The sequence below is a fragment of the Helicoverpa zea genome, chromosome 5 (assembly GCF_022581195.2).
Source record: "Helicoverpa zea isolate HzStark_Cry1AcR chromosome 5, ilHelZeax1.1, whole genome shotgun sequence".
Taxonomy (NCBI): domain Eukaryota; kingdom Metazoa; phylum Arthropoda; class Insecta; order Lepidoptera; family Noctuidae; genus Helicoverpa; species Helicoverpa zea.
The window spans coordinates 3,832,216-3,853,809 of NC_061456.1; the positions used below are offsets into that span (position 1 = coordinate 3,832,216).

At 36.5% G+C, this 21,594-nt stretch overlaps 1 protein-coding gene across 2 annotated transcripts; it reads right to left on the reverse strand.

The window, feature by feature from the left end:
• Positions 1–649: 649 nt before the first annotated feature.
• LOC124630658 (27 kDa hemolymph protein-like) lies at positions 650–15,833 on the reverse strand. 2 transcript variants are annotated; one of them, XM_047164623.1, is made up of 7 exons: positions 15,716–15,833; positions 10,467–10,579; positions 2,901–3,013; positions 2,297–2,460; positions 1,844–1,965; positions 1,187–1,336; positions 650–757 (listed from the first exon to the last, which is right to left on the reverse strand). In XM_047164623.1, exons 1-6 carry the CDS (start codon positions 15,753–15,755, stop codon positions 1,193–1,195), a joined length of 696 nt encoding a protein of 231 aa, XP_047020579.1. In that variant the 5' UTR covers positions 15,756–15,833; the 3' UTR covers positions 650–757; positions 1,187–1,192. The 2 variants fall into 2 exon arrangements, with proteins under 2 accessions (XP_047020579.1, XP_047020578.1); XM_047164622.1 differs by having other exon boundaries at positions 650–760.
• Between the last annotated feature and the right edge of the window lie 5,761 nt (positions 15,834–21,594).

The window sequence follows — 21,594 nt, forward strand, 5'->3', positions numbered from 1 at the left end:
ACTAAGCGAAACATTTTTTTACACAATTATTTTTGGTGGTGTGGTGGTTGGTAGACCACCACTGGCTATACGGCTATACCGAAGTATAGTGAAGTACCGAATCCCGTCCGAGCTGTGGGATTATTCGAAAGAGTTACCGCGACCCTGGTACATAAAAGGCCTACGAAGGAACACGATGGATTTTTAGTCAGTAAAGGTCTGACACTCCCTCACCGCTGCTAACCCACAACGCGTTGTGGGTTGCGGTGATTTGAAATTTGAATATGGTGGCGGAAGAGTCGTCTACTGTCTTTTTGTAGGCGCGCGGCGAGTCTTCCTTCTCTTTCTGGTATACTGTAGCGGGATAGGAGGGAAAGGGAAGGGTAGCCAACTCATACTGTGCGGTCGCGGAAGAATGAGATGCGTTCTTGCGTACATTCCTAGTGTTACCACAGAAATAAAATTAGTATTTCCAAGGCCCTCTGTTACTTATTGACTGCAGCTTTGCTTTCGGGGAATGAGAACCCTGTGCGAATGTGTTTATTAGATTCAAAATTATAAAATTCCATACCAATATGCTTAAGAAAAATACAAAATCCTAACATGAGAGAGCACATGTCAGAGCCACACTGATAACTTGCTGGGATGATGAAAATAATTCACACAAATATAGTTCTTATGTTTATGTATTAAACGTTACAGTTTTTGCACAACAGTTACATAATTATTATTGGCACTTAATGATCAGTCCTAGCTCGGCACTGTCAGCATATCAGTTCTTCTGAAACAAAACAAAAGAAATCAGTACCTAAAACTTGTTACCTACACATGCAATTTTTATTAGTAGCCTATGTTACTCGTGATAGCTTCCTAAAAGTGAAAGAATTTTTAAAATCGGTCTATTACATTTTAAATTAATCTATTACAAACAAAGAAACAAAAATAAAAAAAATAATTCTCTTTATAATATTAGTATAGAATTATAGACTAACTTTTCCCAGGTTTTAACATTTGATTTTATTTATTTGTTACGCTTACACGAACACATCTGAAATGGTTAAGATGTTTCGTACAAGGTATGTAGAAGTCTAGAATGCAGATAAAGTGGTGGAAAACGGTTTTTTATTTATTTTTTATCAAAGGCTGCGCAATTACATCAGTCAGTATATCGGTAATGACCTTATATGGCAGAAATAAGAATGCTTACCAGTATTCAAGCTTTGACATCGTTGCACGGCGAGCCTTTACGTACAAATCTGAAGAGAGACTCCGCCATGTTGGCGGGAGTGGGGGTCTCACAGCCTTCCAACTTGTTCACCACACAGCTTGACAGCTCGTCGAATTTAGCGCACTTTTGCTGTGGACAAGAAATATGTACATACGTGAGTAGGTACTGTTGTATTGTTCGAAAGAGTTACTGCCGTGGTACACAAAGGGATTAAGAAGGAACATGGTTCGTTTTAGCCAGTGAGAATAAGACGCTCCCTCACGCTGCTAACCCACAGCGGGATTCTCTCTTTGGCTCATTTGATGATTACCCACCAAAAAATAGTAGGTAGGAATAGTGCTCATCTGCCATCATGTGCCTAAGCTTTTCCCAACATTTTAGGGTCAGCAGTCTGACAGGGTACAGCTGAGGATCAGCTTTTTACATGGAGCGACTGCCTATGTGATCTCCACAAACCAATCACCTGGCTACTGGTAGTCAGACTTTCTGGCTCTGGACTACCCGTAACGACTACCTACTATTTTCAATAACCAGTTGGCAGCTAAACGAAGTAACTAGGTAATTATGGCAAGGTGGTTCCCCATCCAAGGAGGGACCTCGCCAAGCGTTGTTTAATCTTAGTGAGTAGATACTTACAGCAAGGGTAAGGCTCTTAACCTCATCGACGCTCTTGAAGCCCTCCTTGATGTTTTCGGCACAAGTCCTGATCTCGTTAGCCTTGCTCTGGAAACACTGGGGTCCACCTTCTGCGATGAACACTGTCGAGAGAAGAATATGTTAATTAAATACCTACTTTAATAGGTGCACCTGGTAGGCAGGTTGTACCTGTTCTGTATTTTTTACGGAAGATTTAAGACCCTACCTACGGGAATGATTCGATGTCATGATCAATATTTTGCTACCTCTGTTTCGTCATTTTTCCCTCCCCATTTCAGCCATCTCACATTTTATCTCTTGAAAGCCTTGTAGCACAAACAATTTAAAACCATGAAGAACGCAAATTCTTTTCGGTTAGTTTGTAGTAGTAAATTGTAGATATTTATTAGCAAAGGTTACAAAAGTTTTACGTAGGCACAAAATAGTTCTTACATGCAATTCTGTCGCCGTCCTTGTAACAAATGAAGTCGATGAACTGGTCTGTGCCGTTCTTAGCCGAGTTGATCTGGTCGCGCATATTTCCGTCCAGGCAGGGAGACACGCCATCCAATAGGTTGTAGATGCAGCTCTTCAGTTCAGGGGTCTTGGCGCAGTACCTGGTTAAAGATAAAAAAAATACATATACGAGTTCAACATGGAACGTCTTTCTTTTTGGATGTAGAAGATTCATGAAGAAAAGTAACAAAAGGAGGTTTGTTTTTATGTACCACAGTACCTAATGCTCACGCTCGATGTACATTAATTTTTATTTTTGTTCGTTATTGCTAATATGCGATGCTAGCCCCCTCAGCCGTTAGAGAAATGATTCTAGTTCCCGCCCAGTTCACATTCTATTATCGATTTTAAGAATCGTAACAGAAGTTGGAGAGCACGACCAGATTTAATGACAAAATGTTTATAATAATCCAGAGCTTATGCATGTCAGGAACATTACAACTTCATAGGTTCCGGAAAGGGTTTTATTACCTCACCCATATTTTATTGTTAATCCGTAAGTATCTTTCTAAACGATTTTTTTTAGTTAATAAGTACTCACTTCTTGAAGACTTCATCGAGAGCACCGTTGGGTTTGGCTTCCTCAATTTCCTTCTTCAGCGTTTCCATATCGAACAGACTCTTGACGCAGTTCACGAAGCTCTTGCCAACATTCTACGAATAAAAACCAAAGTATTCGTTATTTTATCTTATACCTACATACGTACCTAGGTATCAGGTACCCCTTGTTACCATATTAATTTTGGTACATCAATCCTATCATTTTAACTTGGATAGTTTATGGAAATGCAACCGAATCAGTGGCGGATTTACAAATTTGCCGCTAGTAGGCCATTCAATTTTTGCCGCCCCTAATGATTGTGAACTTAATGATATTTCTGTCAGTTACTAGATTATTTTTGCAACCCGCTATATACTGAAGAGTTTAATGTTGACCTAACAAGTTTATTTGAGAGCGACTTTAAAGCGTAAAACCTCTGTAACTTTTAAACGGCTCAATTGATTTTCATCAAACATGTCTGAGAACACTCGCCCGTAAAACACCCGTAATACAACAAAAAACTATATTGAAATCGGTTCATTCGTTCGGGTCCTATAATCAGTGGCGGCGTAACATCGGGTGGCACCCGGGGCGGACTACCTATTGAGCACCCCCCAAAAAAACGACAAAATATAATTACGGACTAAAATTGTAATTGAAGTACTTAAAAATCGAGTAGAATTCATTCATGGTGCTTTTTGCTAGGTTTGACCTAAAGAAACCGGAGTCAGATCACTGCAAACTTATAAAGCGCTAGCAAGTTTTACAAAAATCAGTGTCAATTGAAAAAGCCGCGAGCGCAGCGAGCGCGAAATTTTTTAGTTTTGGGACACAAAAGTACCCAAACAAGTGTGAAAAAAACTACTGTAAAGAGAAGAAGCCGCGAGCGTAGCGAGCGCGAAATTTTTGATTTTTGGGACGCAATGATACCTAAAGAAATTAGAAAAAAGGCGAAATTTTTGAGTCTTGGAACACAAAAATACTCAAACAAGTTTGAAAAAAAACCAGTGTAAAGTAAAAAAGTTGCGAGCGCAGCGAGCGAGAAATTTTTTGAGGTTTGGGACACAAAAGTCCTCCACCTCTTCAACATTATAGAAATCATCAGCGTAGAGCGTCAGTTGTTTTTGCTACTTCGGAGCTTTAACTTTTTGTTAGATTGAGGACTCTAAGAGCGCAAGAAATTAATAAACAAGAAATTTTTTTGTATAACTTTGAGGAATTAAATTAAGTAATCAAAAATAAACAAGAAGGAGAGGGGTGACAGCCGGACTGCGCATGCACTGTTGTAGTTTTGTTTAAAATTTGAATAGCGTGCAGTGACTGGTATTGAACTTAGGCTTTGCATAGTAGAATGGCACCCTCAGTGACTTGTTCCTTCTGCCCGTGCCATCCTGGTCGTGCAGATAACACAGGAAGATCCTGTGTTACGAGTTTTTTATTTAATTTTTAGGGTTCCGTACCTCGAAAGGAAAAAACGGAACCCTTATAGGATCACTTTGTTGTCCGTCTGTCTGTCTGTCTGTCTGTCTGTCTGTCAAGACCCTTTATCTTAAGAACGCGTGGACGTATCAAGCTGAAATTCACATGAAATACTCGGGTCTATTGTCCCTTTAGGCTGTGAAAATATCAAGCTTCTAAGCCAAGCCAATCAAAAGATACAACCGATTATGTCGATATTTTCAACAAATTCTCGACACTCGCAAAGGAATCAAAACCTACAGGGTACTTCCCGTAAACTCAGAATCTTGAAATTTGGCATGAAGCATTGTTATATAATGCAAATATAGGAAAAATTGTGAAAATCTCATTTTTTTTGTTATACAATATAATACAAATATTTTAATAAAATGAAACTTACTACCTTATTTCTCACGAACGAATAAAGGTACCAAATTGAAATTTATACCAAATACCTAGGTCTATTGTCCCTTTAAGCAATGAAAAAATCAAACTTCTAAGTTAACGCGATCAAAAGATACAGCAGTTTTACCGACACCTTAGACGAATTTCCGTCACACGCTAGGGAATCAAAACCTGCAAGGTACTTCCCGTGAACTCAGAATCTTGAAATTCGGCATGAAGCAACGTTATATAGTACAGATAAAGGAAAAATTGCGAAAATGATAAATTTGAAGTTACATAAAATATTAAAATATTATTTTTGCTTACATGACATAAAATATTTTTTTAATAATTATAAACTTACTACCTACCCTTTTTCACATGAACGCGTAGAGATATTAAAGTTTTGAATAAAAAGTGAAATTCATATCAAACACTTCTTAAATATAATGGCCTCTAAACTGTGAAAATTTTTAAATCATTCAAAGGTCATTGGGCACCTTAGTATGAAAACCATACCCACGGCGGATACGAACGAAATATAGCACAGTATAATGATAAAGGCTCTGATTTACTATGGCATTAGTCGCATCAATGTGAACCATGGGAATCTAGAGAAAATCAGGTGTAAACATCAAATATTTTCCTCATTTCAATGGGGAATTTAAACGACCAAGTTTGACGGATTTGAGAAATAATTTCTTTGTAGTGAAAGAGTATACTCGCCGTTTATTTCCATTGTCATCAGGTCAGGATCTGATGATGGAAATCCTGAGAAATCGAGGGCAACTATCAGAAATTGTAGGCATGCATAGGATTAAAACTTGATTCTCAGATGTATGTCTGGTGATACTATCAAACAGTGAAGGTTTAGAGCTTATCTGATGATGGACACGTGAGAAATTCGAGAGAACTCGGTATGTTTTAGTTACGTCGTGTTTGGGCTTATATTATTCGTATTGACGAGAACTTTTCACAAAAGTTAAAAATAAAAACTTTTTACAAAAAAAAACAACTTCTAAAACAACAAGAAAACTGTTTATATGCATCGGTCTAGATCTCGGTGGTTAAATAAATATAGATGCATCCTCTAGACACCGACTCACAGTGTTTGATTTCACTCAAAAATTTTCCCTATGCTGTTTGTTGCATAAATGAATCAAGGAATGCGTTTAAAATGGAAGAGTAGAACACCCACGTGTCTATTTCATATACTTTTTTTTATAAAAATTAATATCAATTTCATGACCTTGACCTAAAAAAATCAATAAAAAAATTATGTAAGCGTAACTAATTACGATAAATATATTTTTTTGATATCGTTCCATGAAGGATCTTTTGGCGCTTATTCCCCAGTTTTGATTTTTGAATTAACACCTTTGGTCACTGAGTTATTATTATTTTTTCAGATTTTTGTTTTTATTTTTTTTCTCTTAAATGACTTAAAAGTGCGGCTTGTGAGTAGCACTCAAAGATTGTTCTCAATTAGGTCTATCGTTCATAAAAAAACCACGTTTCACTATCGCGGCGTTTGGGAGTTATGAATAAAGGTCAAATGATGCGATTTAGGGGTGTCACTAAGGTCAAACAAATATGATATATATTTTTTATAGAAAAAATTATATGAGGGATTTTTATATCCAAAAACGACACATAAGATACTTCTTGCCACATTATATTCCAAAAACAACTTAGAGGAAATCACTTTATGTTATAGTGTCTTTTTGCAAGTTGGTTCTATATTATTTAATTGATTTTATGACGCATACAAATCATTTTCATTTTCAAGTACCAGCAGCGTGCAAATATCAATATTGGATGGATTTTCATTATCGCCCAATGATGAAGATGCATCGAACGATGGATCTTCATCATCGACCTCTGCCAACTGCAAGTTTTCTTCGTAGATTGGGTTCAGAAGTTCATGAACAGCTTTCGGCAGACAAATCCTTCTAGATCATAGTTTTTCTCCTGTTCATTTTTCGGCAGTGATGTTCCCTATCTGAGCGCCAAAATTTATTGCGCGATTCGGCCGCTTGCTCTGAGAGCATACCGACAGGAAGAGAACATTGTTCACATCATCCCGCGGAAAGGTACGTACGCGCCAGCTCGAGGAAAGGTACGTCCAGTCATATAATTGGCATCCGATGACTGTGACAATACACAAAATTTTAGTCCACGGTAAAGCGACTATAACATCTGTTCTCTTCCTGTCGGTACAATTCTCTGAAAAGTACGGTTGTTAAATCAGATGGTGTTAGGTCGTCAGGTGAGGCGTTCTTTTTATATTTTTTGCTTTCTGCGTGAAAACACTCAAAAATATGGAAACGCGTATATAATCCTTGCATATTTGCGGTTACTTCCGGATTTTGAGAAGTACCGGCTGTGGCGCGATCCACAGCATCGTTTGCCACTCGTGTACCAACATGAGGGTTGGCGCCTTCATGTAGTAAGTCCTCCGGTCGGGGCCCGGACGGACATCCCTCAGCAGGTTGGGTAAGCCCCTGCTGAGGCAAAATGGCGCCATGGGTCTGTAACGGCTCCATGGTGCCTCACCTCTGTTTCTCTAGTTCACATGTATCAGCGTAGGGTTTCAGCAAAAGCCTGACGAAGGTGGACCCTTTCCCACGCTACCTGTGAACCTTCATCGAAATAAAAACATGATTAATTGACCGGTCTCCGTTAGTCGATCAAAGCTTATTACGTAAATCTATCGACTTCGATCAACGTCGATTGTTTGATCAGTCTGTTAACACCTCAACATCCTGTGTACACAAGATATATTTTATTTCTAAACAAATAGATTTGTAAATAAAGGAAAAAAATATCAACTCTGAAATTAATATAAGAAAACAATCGAACTAAACATGAAAGGTCAAGTTGTGTGACAACCCTAACATAAAATTTTGAAATTCAATAACTCCCAAACGCCGCGATAGTGGATAGTGGTTTTTTTATCAACGATAGACCTAATTGAGAACAATCTTTGAGTGCTACTCACAAGCCGCACTTTTAAGTCATTTAAGAGAAAAAAAATAAAAACAAAAATCTGAAAAAATAATAATAACTCAGTGACCAAAGGTGTTAATTCAAAAATCAAAACTGGGGAATAAGCGCCAAAAGATCCTTCATGGAACGATATCAAAAAAATATATTTATCGTAATTAGTTACGCTTACATAATTTTTTTATTGATTTTTTTAGGTCAAGGTCATGAAATTGATATTAATTTTTATAAAAAAAAGTATATGAAATAGACACGTGGGTGTTCTACTCTTCCATTTTAAACGCATTCCTTGATTCATTTATGCAACAAACAGCATAGGGAAAATTTTTGAGTGAAATCAAACACTGTGCGACTTCTAGACCGATGCACCTAACATCTTTTTAATTTCTTTCTTGCTTTTGTTTTCTTGTTGCTTTTTTATATGTTTGAAGATGGATTTGTTTGTAAAATGCTACAAAATAAAATAATGCCGACTTTATAAAACAAAGAAAGGGACAGAATTACACTTTTGTCAAGGCTCTAGAAACGTAAAGCCAGCAGCCCCGAATCCTACTCTCTAGAAGTCGTTGTTACAATTCGACAGCTACAAGTCGTCAGGCGGTTTCGAAAAAAACCTGAAACTGGGGCTCTTTAGGTGATTAATCCCTCAAAAATAAAAGATCCCATTCCTGCAATGGCTGCTTTAACCCAAGTTAGTAGTGAATTCTCATCACCTAAAATAAAATAAGCTCCAACACAAGGTTACGTTATAAATTGTAAAGGAGTTCCCATAACTATATCTGATCTTAGCTTATCCCACAATGGCAGTCAAACCTATCTTTGTGGAAAGTCTTCGCCAATACGAATAAAATAAGCCCAAACACGTGGTAGTTGCAACATACCGTTCTGGAGTTCCCTTGACTCTCTGTAGTCTCCATAATCAAATCAGCTCCAAACCTTCACTGTTTACCAGTACTCGATGCGTGCCTACAATATTCAAGAGTTGCCCTCGATTTCTCAGGGTTTCCAGATCCTCATCAGATCCTGGTCATCCGGATTGGCACCTTCCTTCTTTATGAAATGTCTTTAACAATAAAATGCAACCTGTACAATCCTCTGAAACTGCTTGTCTTTTATATTTTTCAAACGATCCTGGACATTCGTCTCCATTGAATTTTAATAAAATATTTATATTCAAAGAAACGTCATACCATTCTCCACGATTTAAAACTACTTTGATTCATGTCCGCCACTTTTTACAAAGCGGGTCAGATATGCCCCATGACCTTTAAGACATAATTAGTTATTTTCAATCAGATTTCTGAATGATGACTATAAAATGTTGTATTATATAAATAACTTCAATAAAATAACTTTTACAAGGTACTGGCCTACTATTTTAGTTATATTATAAAATAAAAAATATTTACTATTTTGACTCTCACGAAATTACCATAACTATGATTGTTCTAAACTGAACGGTTGGCGCGAAACTCACTTTTTATCTATACAGCATTTGTACGGAACCCTCGGTGCGCGAGTCCGACTCGCACTTGGCCGGTTTATTATTGAAATGCTATTGGAATATTTTTAAATTCATGATCACATAATACCTAAGTATATATAACAGTGCGTTTATTAATCGTTTATTTATATATGGATTGTGTACTCGTATAATTACAAAAAAAATCTGTAAACCAAAAAAATTAAATTTGCCGCCCCTCTAAATCTGCCGCCCTAGGCACTGGCCTACTTGGCCTATTGGTAAATCCGCCACTGAACCGAATATTATCTTTGTATCAGGTAGATTTTAAGCCTGGTTTCACTGGTTGCCAACTATGTGTCAGTTGCGGTTGCCTGCCAGCTAAAGGCTTCTTATTATTTTTGCCAGATACTTATTGCTATCTGAGACCTGGGAAACCAAAACTTACGTTATACGTTTCTGATAAGCTATCGGGGACTGCATCAGTAAGGGATCCATAACTGGAAGTAATGAGCATTTTGAACCCATTCACCTCTACAACCATGCAAGGCAGCGGACATTCTGACAAGTCGCCGAGTAAGAAGGTACTTCGGTCAAAGTCAAAGCGTCATGTCACACCATACGCTTGTCCTAAATATGGGCTAACAACCTCGTTGAAATTCCAATCACCTTACTTTACCAGCTAATTAATACATTAACGGCTACATTTCTATGAACAGGTGTTTCCTCTTATTATAATGTAAATGGACACTGCCAATTTTGGGGGTATTTAGCATTTGTCAACTTGATTCCATGTCACTGAATAATATTAAGTATATAAACAAAAATAACGTTCATATGTTGATGAAAACATTGACGTGTTGGCCTGATTTTCAGTCGAACACGAAGATATACATCTTAACACAACAAAATTAAATACCTACGAAGTTAGTCTTAAAATGATGATGGGTAATTTTAGGTTTAAGAATCTGATGACCACTTTTGAACATTGTAATAATTTTATGAGATCTAGAGCTTTAGACTATGATAAAGCCTAGCTAGTGCATAAGTTTGCGAAGAAAATTTTCAGTTTTACATACTATCGTTTTAGGTAAAATTACAGCAGTTAATTACAGAAAAATACTCATTTCATAATTCTACCCCGAATTGGTATATCATCCTTAACACCCACGCTAACTTCATAAATCGAATTAGCTGTGTTTTAAAAAGCACAGGAATTAGGAAATGATAGACTCTTCCATGGAGTAGATCCTTACCTCAACCTGGTCTACTTTGTCTTCGGCGTTGTTCTTCTTGCACTGCTGCACGAGCATGGCGCGGAGCTGAGCCGCTTTGTCTTCAGGCAGGTTGAACTCCTCGGCCAGGACGGCTGGAATTAACATAGAAAATCATATAAAACATAGAATAAACTTACGTTTGGATATTGCCAAATTAATGTGCATAACAATATTTTGAAGCCAGGCTTCCCGATGCCGGGGCCCAGCAGGGCCAAGGCCTGCCGGGGTTGCGGGATTATTCGAAAGAGTTACCACGGCCCTGGTATATAAAAGGCCTACGAAGGAACACGATGGATATTTAGTCAGTAAAAGTCCGACACTCCCTCATCGCTGGTAACCCACAGCAGGAGGGGTAATTTGATGATTTTTGCCATCGTTTAAAAACGGCTTCCCGATGCCGCGATTTAAATGTACCTATAAAAGAACGTAGGCCTCCTAGGTAATACTGAAAGATTGAGATCAAACATCATTATTTTTCTGTCACACTTTTGTACATTAGTGCCACAGAAATGACTACGAAATAGGTAGATGTATGCGCTGGCATTTATAAAAATTGGACAACAAAAAGTTTGTTTAGACATCTGACAATATAAGTAAAGATTCGCTATTAGGTATTACGCGAGTGAAACGATATTTTCTCATTTTATGTCATCTTTTGTTACTAAGGTCAATTAATAGACTAGTGATAATAAAATACATACGAACGTAAATAATATTTATTAAAAGATAAACCCAATTAACAATAACTGTCACTTGATTATTGTTATCATTATTCCGACTGGCGCATTTTAATGTAACGTAATAAATCGAAATTAACTGAATATTTACACAAATGAGGAATAGGTACCAAGTCCAGACCTCTGATACCAACACCGTGGTTACGATACAGTCAATACCAGCTTATTTCCGACTTGAACCATGCGTGGAAGAAACGTAGATTAATAGTATTTTAGAAATAATTATAGATTGACAGCAAATAAGGAAAGAAATAGCTAAGAAAATCACTGTTTAAAAATGGGCTGGCTTTTTCCATTTGTACACCTATATATAAGGTAGGTATAACTTAGTTTAATGAATCTGAACTTAAACTGTTACTGTTAGGTACTGTTACAGCCTTTTTATCGTCCCACTGCTGGGCACAGGCCTCCTTTCACATGGAGAAGGATTGAGCATTAATCACCTCGCTTGCTCAATGCGGGTTGGTGATTTCAGACTATATACAGTCCAGGTTTCCTTAAGATGTTTTCCTTCACCTTTTTATCAGCCATTAGTGTTCAAGATATACTTAGAAGGCATTGGACTTAAACGAGATATTAAGTACTATTCGGTCAACGTTAAAGTCCCGATTATCCATAAATATTTATAGGTAAATAAAGGCTGACAGTATAGCTACATAACATATGGCGAAAATTCTCTATTTCAAACTATAAAAAGACGTGTCTTGTCGTCATCTCGGTGCAACGATGCAACGTCAAACAACAGAGCGGTCACACGACAAGCAGAGTTCAAAGGATAGTCTTGATCGAGTAAATTGGTAAATGAGCGGCAGCGAGCTCGCAGGAAGTGGGGGACACGAGTTCAATTCCCAACTGTAGCTGCCAGTCTTATAATACAGGTTATTCGCCACGATATTTATGTACGTATGTCATTTTGAAGAAAGTGTTTTATTAGGGAGAGTGAACTTTGTGAGGTCCGATCGTATGATCTCTTTTGATGATATATGTTATCTGTATTCCAATTTCAAATCAAAGACACAACTTTTATGTAAATTAAGTAATAATATAAATAAAGTACAGATTATATAAATTAATGTTACTGATACAATTAATGTTACAGATTATACATATAAATTAACTGTAAGTTGTTTAGGCATGGTAAATATATTTCAAATTAAAGCTTAGTTTGAGTGCATCTCCTCAGGCTACTTCCAGCATTAGTGCATAGAAATAGTTCAGGTATAAACAACTGAAGCTATGTGTAAAACTTGATCGTTAGGTAAGTACTTAGTTACTAAAATGACAGTTATCCCTACTATTGTCGTTTAATGAGGGCGCTAACAATGTTGTTTAGGCAAACTTCGGCATTTGTTGATTTAACCCAAACTCACATTTTTGGAACAACAATTGTTATTGTTTAAGTAATCGATAGATTGTCAACAATTAGGTAAGTATGTTGTTTACTCTTCAACTTGATATCTTTGTTTCACTGTCATGAACGTAACTACACAACTTATCAGTTCAATTCGTAATTGTTTATCAAAACTGAAAATAATATGAACAATAATTATCTAATTTTCAATTAATTATTTACATTTTATTAGCGTTCAATAATTCTAATGCAAATGCAAAGGTCAAAGGCCTTTTGACAGATAAGACGGCGGGAAAATGCCCAAAGAGGTAGTAAAAGACAATCAATGATTAATTTATGGTTTCCCGGCAATTACGCATGTCGACACTAGAACGGACAAATTAACGACCGTCAATTACCTGCCTAGATAAAGACATACTATAGTCTATTTGACTACTACTACAATTGTGCAATGCCCCGGAAAATACCTTTATCTGACCTTAAACATGAGGGAAAACTGCCAAATTATTAATAGGTATTTACACTAAGCAAGGATAACGACTACATTAAGGAAATTAAAAAATTACTTTTACATATATTTTTTCCGCATCATTAAACTGTGCACAATTTTATCTCTAGAGTAGGTGAGGTGAGTACCTAAGTGTGAACTTTAATGTGCTTTGTAGACGGAGCAACTTTAGTTAAGGCAACTTTTGGAAGGGTTCTAAATTGTTAAGTACCATATGAAAAACACTAGCTGTCAGTTGCTGCAATAATTGATCCATGTGCAACGAGCCTTAGTAGTGCTTTGTACAAAAATTAAACTGATTTTATTTTAGTACCTACTTGGTAGTTGAAAAATACAGTCGGAGGATTGGACAATAATGTAAGTTGGTCCGCGAAAATCTAAATGAAATATAAAAAAGCCTGGACCGAGGATGTTTTATCTTTTAAGACAGTTACCACATTAAAAGAGGAAAACGAGTAAAAATGTCGAGGTCGATGTGTCAACCAACTACTTCAGAGTTTATTGCAATCTTTCAATTGTTCTTTACTGTATCTTGTATGGACATCAGGCGCTTCCTAGTATGACGAACTGTACTGTGAAGCAAGAGAAAAATACTGAAAAACATCAGTGTCAAGGGTGTTATAATTATCTACTTCTGCCGTGAGCCTAGTAGTTAGGGTCTCTTTTTCTCAGGACTGCATTAAAGGTGGAATTCAATAAGACATAAGCAGCTATCTTTTGATTTGATTACCTAGGAATAGAGAGAAAGAAAATCTGACATCACTTAGGACTTATATAAAAATTCAGTCTCTAACAAGCACATCGATGGATAGGTTACTGAAATCCACAGTAAGTCTTCATCGGATCCGTTGCTATAGTGAACAAAAACCCCCTTAATCATAACGTAAATTATATATGTAACACCTACATCTAGGTATGTAATCTTCCAAGTATCAAACACATGACTAATTGTTGCATCCTAATCGCTTAGGACAAATATGATGCAACAAACAACAAACACAAACATTCATAACAAACATTGCACCTTTGTGTACTAATGTTGTCACTAATCTCGTCATTTCAATCATCATTGATCGCATGTTCATCATTGTCGAAAATTGTTACATAGACAGTTACAACTGTTTTTGTAGATGCAGTTAGGCTGGTTTGTATTTTCCTCCCAAAATAATGATATCATTCATTTTCTTACCCCTTTTTTTTTATCAAACAAGATAGGTACTTTTGAAGATGCAATTTTAAAGGAAAACTTAGGCGAGCTTAATCACTAACAGCCGTTCCCAATATATGAGTTATATTCTAGAAATTCACTAGAATATGACATTACTTACTTCATTATCTGCATTTTTATCGTCCCACTGCTAGGCACAGGCCTTCCCTCACACAAAGATGGATTGAGCTTTAATCACCGATGCTGCTGATGATGATGATTACCTACTTGTATCGGGCTAAATTGATACATCAATGTCGTGGATGATCGATAATATATATACATGATCGAGAAAAATCAATTGACTGTAACACATGCATTTCAGCTTCGAACTTATTCGCCATAACGTCTCAGTAATTACAATCTGTGAATCATCCTCCGAGCCTTTTTCCCAAACTATGTTGGGGTCGGCTTCCAGTCTAACCGGATTCAGCTGAGTACCAGTGCTTTACAAGAAGCGACTGCCTATCTGACCTCCTCAACCCAGTTACCCGGGCAACCCAATACCCCTAGGTTAGACTGGTGTCAGACTTACTGGCTTCTGACTACCTGTAACGACTGCCAAGGATGTTCAAGGACAGCCGGGACCTACAGTTTAACGTGCCATCCGAAACACAGTCATTGGTGTCTAAGATATACTTAGAAAGTACATACAAACTTAGAAAAGTTGCATTGGTACTTGCCTGACCTGGAATCGAACCCGCGCCCTCATACTCGAGAGGTTGGTTCTTTTGCCCACTAGGTCACCACGACTACTACACTAATTACAATCTGTGAATACCTACAACTTTGTATGGACTGTACTCTTAGATGACCGCAGTTTAATACTTAGGTACCTACAAAGATAAGGTCCACAAGTTTAAGTTCAATGAAGATTACTTTCGCTAAAATTGGAATAACAAACTGTTGCTATCTAGCATTTGACCTTTGTTTGTCTTAAATAATGAAGTAATGTGATAAGTGTAAATAAAGAACTCAAAATACAATAAAATCCCTATCTAAGATTTCCAGTCTAACCGGATGCAACGTGTTGCTATGATACTTTTTCAACAACATTTTTTTTAGAGAAATTTTGCACTGGTACCACTGAAAATTATTGTCCTTATAAAATATAAATGTAAATATAATTTTAGGGTTGAAACTAAATATTACGTAGATTCTCATTTCTCTGTACAGAGGCAATCTCATCTGCCTTTTCCCAGCGATATTGGGATCGGCTTTCAGTCTCAAGGATGCACTAGAGTATCAGTGCTTTATATTCTAATCCTAAAATTGATTCGGTTTTATTCATCCTTAAAATTCACAACTTCCAATTTTTATTTGGAAGATGTAGGTAAGTGACATTTACATTTTTTTTTGTATTTTTACTCATTTTTTCCCTTCTAATATAACTTTAAAAATAAAATAAATCCTCAAAGTACTCACCCACAGCCAAAAAGGCGAACACAATAGTTCTCAGCATCATTATGATTATGTTTTCACTAATACAACTGTGCAGACCCGCTGGTCAACAACGACTGAAGCTCCGGCTATTGTCACGCACGTTATATACGACACTGAATATTAGGCTGATGACGATACCCGAGCCATGTGGGATGTATACTGTGTAATACTATTATGTATTAATTGATTGATGTCATTGTATATGGTAAATAGATTTTTGAGCTTCTTTTTATGGAGTAAGCTGTCTAATCGTCTGACGAACCCTCTAGTGTCAAAGTTTTCTAAAACCTAAAGGCCTATGACGATGAATTATAACAACGACAACAACGACGACAATGCATTCGGGGATGCCGGTTATACCGTGCCTGGGAGGGCAACACCGCTAACTTCCAGACTCCGGGCTGCTTTGTGAAAGTCTCTAAAACCCACAATGCGATTTTGGCCCAACCTCGTGCACGGCTGTTGCGCTTTACGAGTACTGGACCAACGGATAAGTAATACGAAGTAATTTTAGATTATTTGTATGAAATACCTAGTATGCTGACGGTTTTGTACCTGATTTCTCTCCGGTAGTGTCAAATTGCCGTCCCATTAGGCTATCACAGCAAGATATACCTAGATGAGAGTGCGCCTGTATCAGTGTTTAAGTACCTGCACTACATAAAAGTACTTTAGATGTCCTGCGCGACAGCTGATCTCCTGTGATTGAACCAATCATCTAACAAATTACGGGTTTTACCCGAGTCTACATTAGTTATCAGGAAAATTTTAACGGAATTTCCCACCCCAAATGAAATTTGCAAATGTGTGTCCAATACATAAAGGAGGAGATGCCACCCTAGTATCCAATTACCGACCCATATCCCTACTCACATCACTGTCAAAAATCCTGGAGAAACTGGTTAACAAGAGACTACTAGCATACCTTGAGAAGATGAAACTGCTTTCCACAAAACAGTACGGCTTTCGCAATGGCATATCCACGGAGGACGCTGTTACTAATTTTGTATACTTTGTTGTTGGTACACTTGATAAAGGGCAAAGATGTAGCGGCGTCTTCCTGGATCTTGCTAAAGCTTTTGATACCGTGTCTAGGCCGATTCTGTTTCAGAAAATGGAGTGCATTGGCATAAGGGGCACTGCACTAGACTGGTTCATATCGTACCTGACAGACCTGAGAATTTTAAGCATTTTTACTACCTATTATTTTAACAAAAAATAGCCTAGCTCACCAGAAAATATCCTCAAAAGGATTCAATAAGGTTGATAAAAATGAGTCGGTATTTAAATGAATTTAAATAATTTACTGAATGATTAACAAACAAGTTAACTAAGAATTTGCAACATCAGTACACAATGTCCTTTGTGCTGTTGCAAGTTGACGCATTTCTTTCCTTAAGCAGATATTCCATAATCAACACCTGACTGTCTAACTGGTTATTTATGGTAAGTATCGTAATGCCAATATTTTTAATTTATTAAGTATTTGTTAAGAAATAAATATTAGACTACATTATGTAGGTGCATATGGGACAACATCCAATATATGGGAAAATTTTCTTGAAATACTGGATTTGAATCCGATTCATAAAAATGAACTTTATATAAAACACAATAGCATTAAAAAATAAGAAATATGTTTCGTTTTATTAGATACTTAAGCTAATAAAAAGAGGTCTCTTCCTTAGTCTAGTGATCGCCAGTGCGAATGCTGTGCACTATGGTTGGCCATGGGTTCGCTTCCCAATCTAATTCCGTATCGCATTGTACTCCCGCGATTTCCTTTCTTCCATAAATATAGATTAGGTTGCTTGACTAGGAGGTAGCTTTCCAATAGTGAAAGAATTTTTCAAATCGATTCCGTTGGTTCGAAACCTGTAGGGTACAGACGAACAAGGAACAAGAACGTTTCCTCTTTAATATTGATAAAATGAAATTAAATGAAAGATGACTGTTTTGACTCGTAACACGCACCTGGGAAAAACATAAACTTTGTTAATAAATATCATGAAGACCAGTTATCCAAGTTCACACCTTAACAAATATGGATAATCAAGGGTTCTAAAGTGCTTTACGTTAATAACTTCTTCGAATTATTATTTTTTATCATTAAACAACAGAAGTGGGCTAATAATAGTGTCATGTCAGAGATAAGTAAATTATCCTATTAAATTGTAGAGATCCTTCTCCGTGTGAGAGGAGGCCGATGCCAAGCAGTGGGACGATAAAAAAGGCTGTAACAGTAAATTGTAGAGACTGCAGAAAAATGGTACAAAAAGCATTTTGTTGTGAACCAATATTATCGTGGTCGTAAACAGACCAGAAGCATCCTTAGAGAACTCTGAAACCATCGCAACTTTTTATTTACTCCTATAAAAATTGAAAAATTATAAATCCGTTATAAGTTGTAAAGAAAAGTTTTGGTTACATACATATTAAAATGATATTCGAATATTTAATTAATAAGTATCTATGCCTAATGGTGAGGGTCATTGAACTGTTCAAGTTATTGATACCAACTTTGTTTTGTTATCGTATCGTTAAGCACACAATTAAAATAACAATAAACTCGGAGTAATTAATAGGTACTTCTTATATTCTTGCTATAAGTAGTAATTTAGTCCATTATAGAGGGATTTATAGACAATTTTAAATTTTCTTAATACCTCAAACCGGAGTTTCTGGGCCAGTTAAGGAAACTAAAAATTTTCCACGGTTTACAAATTAGTCATCATTTTTACTACTGTAATAAATAACGTGGGCCATTCACCAAACAAACAATTTTGACTAAAAACGAAGAGGTAAGTAAGTGAGGAACTAGCGCTAAAAGTTAATTACTCGAAAATTCAAAAAGTTTTATTTCACCTACGTACCAAAAACTTAAAGTTGAGATCCATGACACAAAAGAGGATAAGAATCTACAACTATATGCACCTTGAGAAATTTGAAACAGGTCCATATTTAAGGAAAAACAATCTACTTACAAAAAAACAAAACAATAATAATGTTCTCAGTATTCACAGTTATTTTAACGCATAATGTAGCTAAACAGATTTCTGGTACAAAAACATGCTTAGCTAAATATTATCATTAAGTAATGCGTGTTAGTGATCAATAGCTAGTCTGTGGCTAACAATACACACACACAAGTCTTTATAGATAAAGAGTTCACGGTTATATCGGGTCAAACGAAATTTCCTATTGCAATCAATCTTTCAATATCGCATTTGATAATACTGTATTTAATTCAACCATACAATAAGGTATGTCTTCAATGAAAGAAAAAGTTCGTATTTTTAGATTTTGTCTAAAACTGTATTTTTTATTTTAAATCTTCCTGCTGTCTAAAAATTCTGAAGGAATCATAATAAGTATCAATGAAGAGATCTAAAGGCTTTTGCATGCTGGCCAAGGCCCACATTCGCCTACAACGTAAATATTGGACTCCTTTGGGCAGTCGTTCCATGATAGAAGCACACGTGTGTAGGTAAATATATAAGCACTATCCATTGTAATCTACGTTCATTTATTTATTAACCTCTTAGATCTCTTTTGCAGTTTACGAATGATAAATTGTGTAGTATAAAAAAATCCTTTTCTACTGACATACCATTAAAGAACTTCATAACTACTTATTGGCACTGATAAGTCGATGATAGGTTTGCAAATAATAAAATATTTCCAAGGCACTTATGTAGGTGCATTAATTTACTCGCATCCTGGAAATATTTATATGACTTATACGTTTGTTTGCGAATTCTAAGAATCTATGGCTAAGTGATTTTCACGCTGAAATACACATCTGAAAATGTTGTACCTAGAAGCCTGTTTACACATACATTCCTTAGGATGCGGCTTAAACAGCTCTTTTATCTATAAGTACTAATATTTGTTGCTGAAGAGTTTGTTTGCTTGAACGCGCTAATCTCAGAAACTACTGGTCCGATTTGAAAAAATAGTTTCAGTGTTAGATAGCCCATTTATCGAGGAAGGCTATGGTTCCCACGGGATGCGGGTGAAACCGCTGGCAGAAGCTATTTAAGAATACTCATTTTTTCATTAAATCATGTAGCAGAGACTGCATTTAGAATGGATGTTCATGAATAGTCATTATTATTAAAATAAATAAGTAATTAATTCAGTTGTTCCTTGTTTACTGACATCTAAACTTATCGTACGTCTTGTAAATATTATTTATTGTTAAAAAAACATGGAGGTATATTCGCGGAATTGATATTACTTATAAAAATATAATATCGAGACGCTGATAAATCTTTCAATAGGTATTCGTTTAATTAATAACGTTATATAAAAGTGTAAACAAGTACATATCATTACGTAGGCACTACTGTAAGTTGACAATCATAGGTAGAGCGTAGTCATGCCTTGAGCCGGGATGTAAACATTCAAAGACTAACGTTTGAAGTTTGATGGCCTCTGAAGTCGGGGTCGCAGGTTTTGCGTGCCCCGACAGGCACACCATCACCTTCTAGACTCCGGCCTTCTTTGTGAAGAATACAACTAAAGGTACGATCAGGTGGTCTTCGTGGCTAACACAAACGTCGCATCGTCCGATACTGTTTGTTTGTCCCCTGACCTCTGCCAGCACTAAGCTGATAACTAGCGAGAGGTTATCACAACATCTGAGTCAGCCAGATCCGACCGAGCGAAGACAATTCTTTTATAAGTTTTATGTAAGAAAATTAGCTATTGTCTTACGTAAAATGGTTTTGAGGATGAGAAAATCTGCTCTTATTTCTGAACAGCATAGAGCATTGATTAATATTATTATGCTTTGTGTAGGGAGAAATGACCAATTGAGATGTTTTAAAAATACATATACCTATGTATCGTTCTTTTATTAGGTACCCGACTGCTAAAGCTATAAGCTTTTTAATGTTGAAAGCAAAGGAAATAATTCAAGTGATGCCTTCAGAATAATATTTCACTAGTTTTACATCCTATCAACTATATAAGATAATACTGTATCCCGGAAAACACATAGTTTCGCATACAATTGTTTTGTCTACAATCAATTTCTAATTTATTTGTTTCAGTGTAAATTGATTACAAAGCGTCAGAAACCCTTCCATTCCCTTATCAAGACTACATTGACACTACAATACATAAAATATAAAGGTATGTTTTAATGGCCAACTACCGACTGCAGTTGCTGATCAAACCGGTTTCATAGTGCTTTCACGGCATGTGCGGTCGACAGTTGCAGTCGGCACCTAGTATTCAAAGCGTACCTTAATTTTATCAGTATGTTTAGAATTACTACAACTTTCAATACTCTCTCCTCTGATTGTAGAACTTAATCTATAACCTTATGACACTGACGGGACTTCACATCTGTTGTTATGTAAAATATTTGTTTACATGTATGAAAACAACTGCATGTTACAAATTAATTGCTTCGAGACTGCAGACTTTTCAAAAACATCCAATGGATATATAGGGTTACTTGTTGTAAGTAGACCGCATCCTTTCATGAGGTGATAGTATAGGTCAATACGGACAAATTTGACCATGGGATACACTGGGCAAAAGTTAACCCGTTTCAAGATAATCGAATTTCAAGATCTTTTCTTAACCAGTCATCTAGGTACACGTATACATTTTTATTATTAGTTAAAAGTCTCGTTTTTGCGGATTTTTGTGTGTTTTGTGCCGAAGCTGACTTGATGATGGAGACCAGATAAGGGCTAGGGAACTCGACAGCTGAATATGTGAACTGTTTTGTTTTTTATTGCAGTTCACATATTTTGCTGTCGAGTTCCCTCGACCTTCTCTGGTCTCCATCATCGAGTCAGCTCCAAACCTTCACTGTTGCAAAGGTATATTCAATACAAACAATA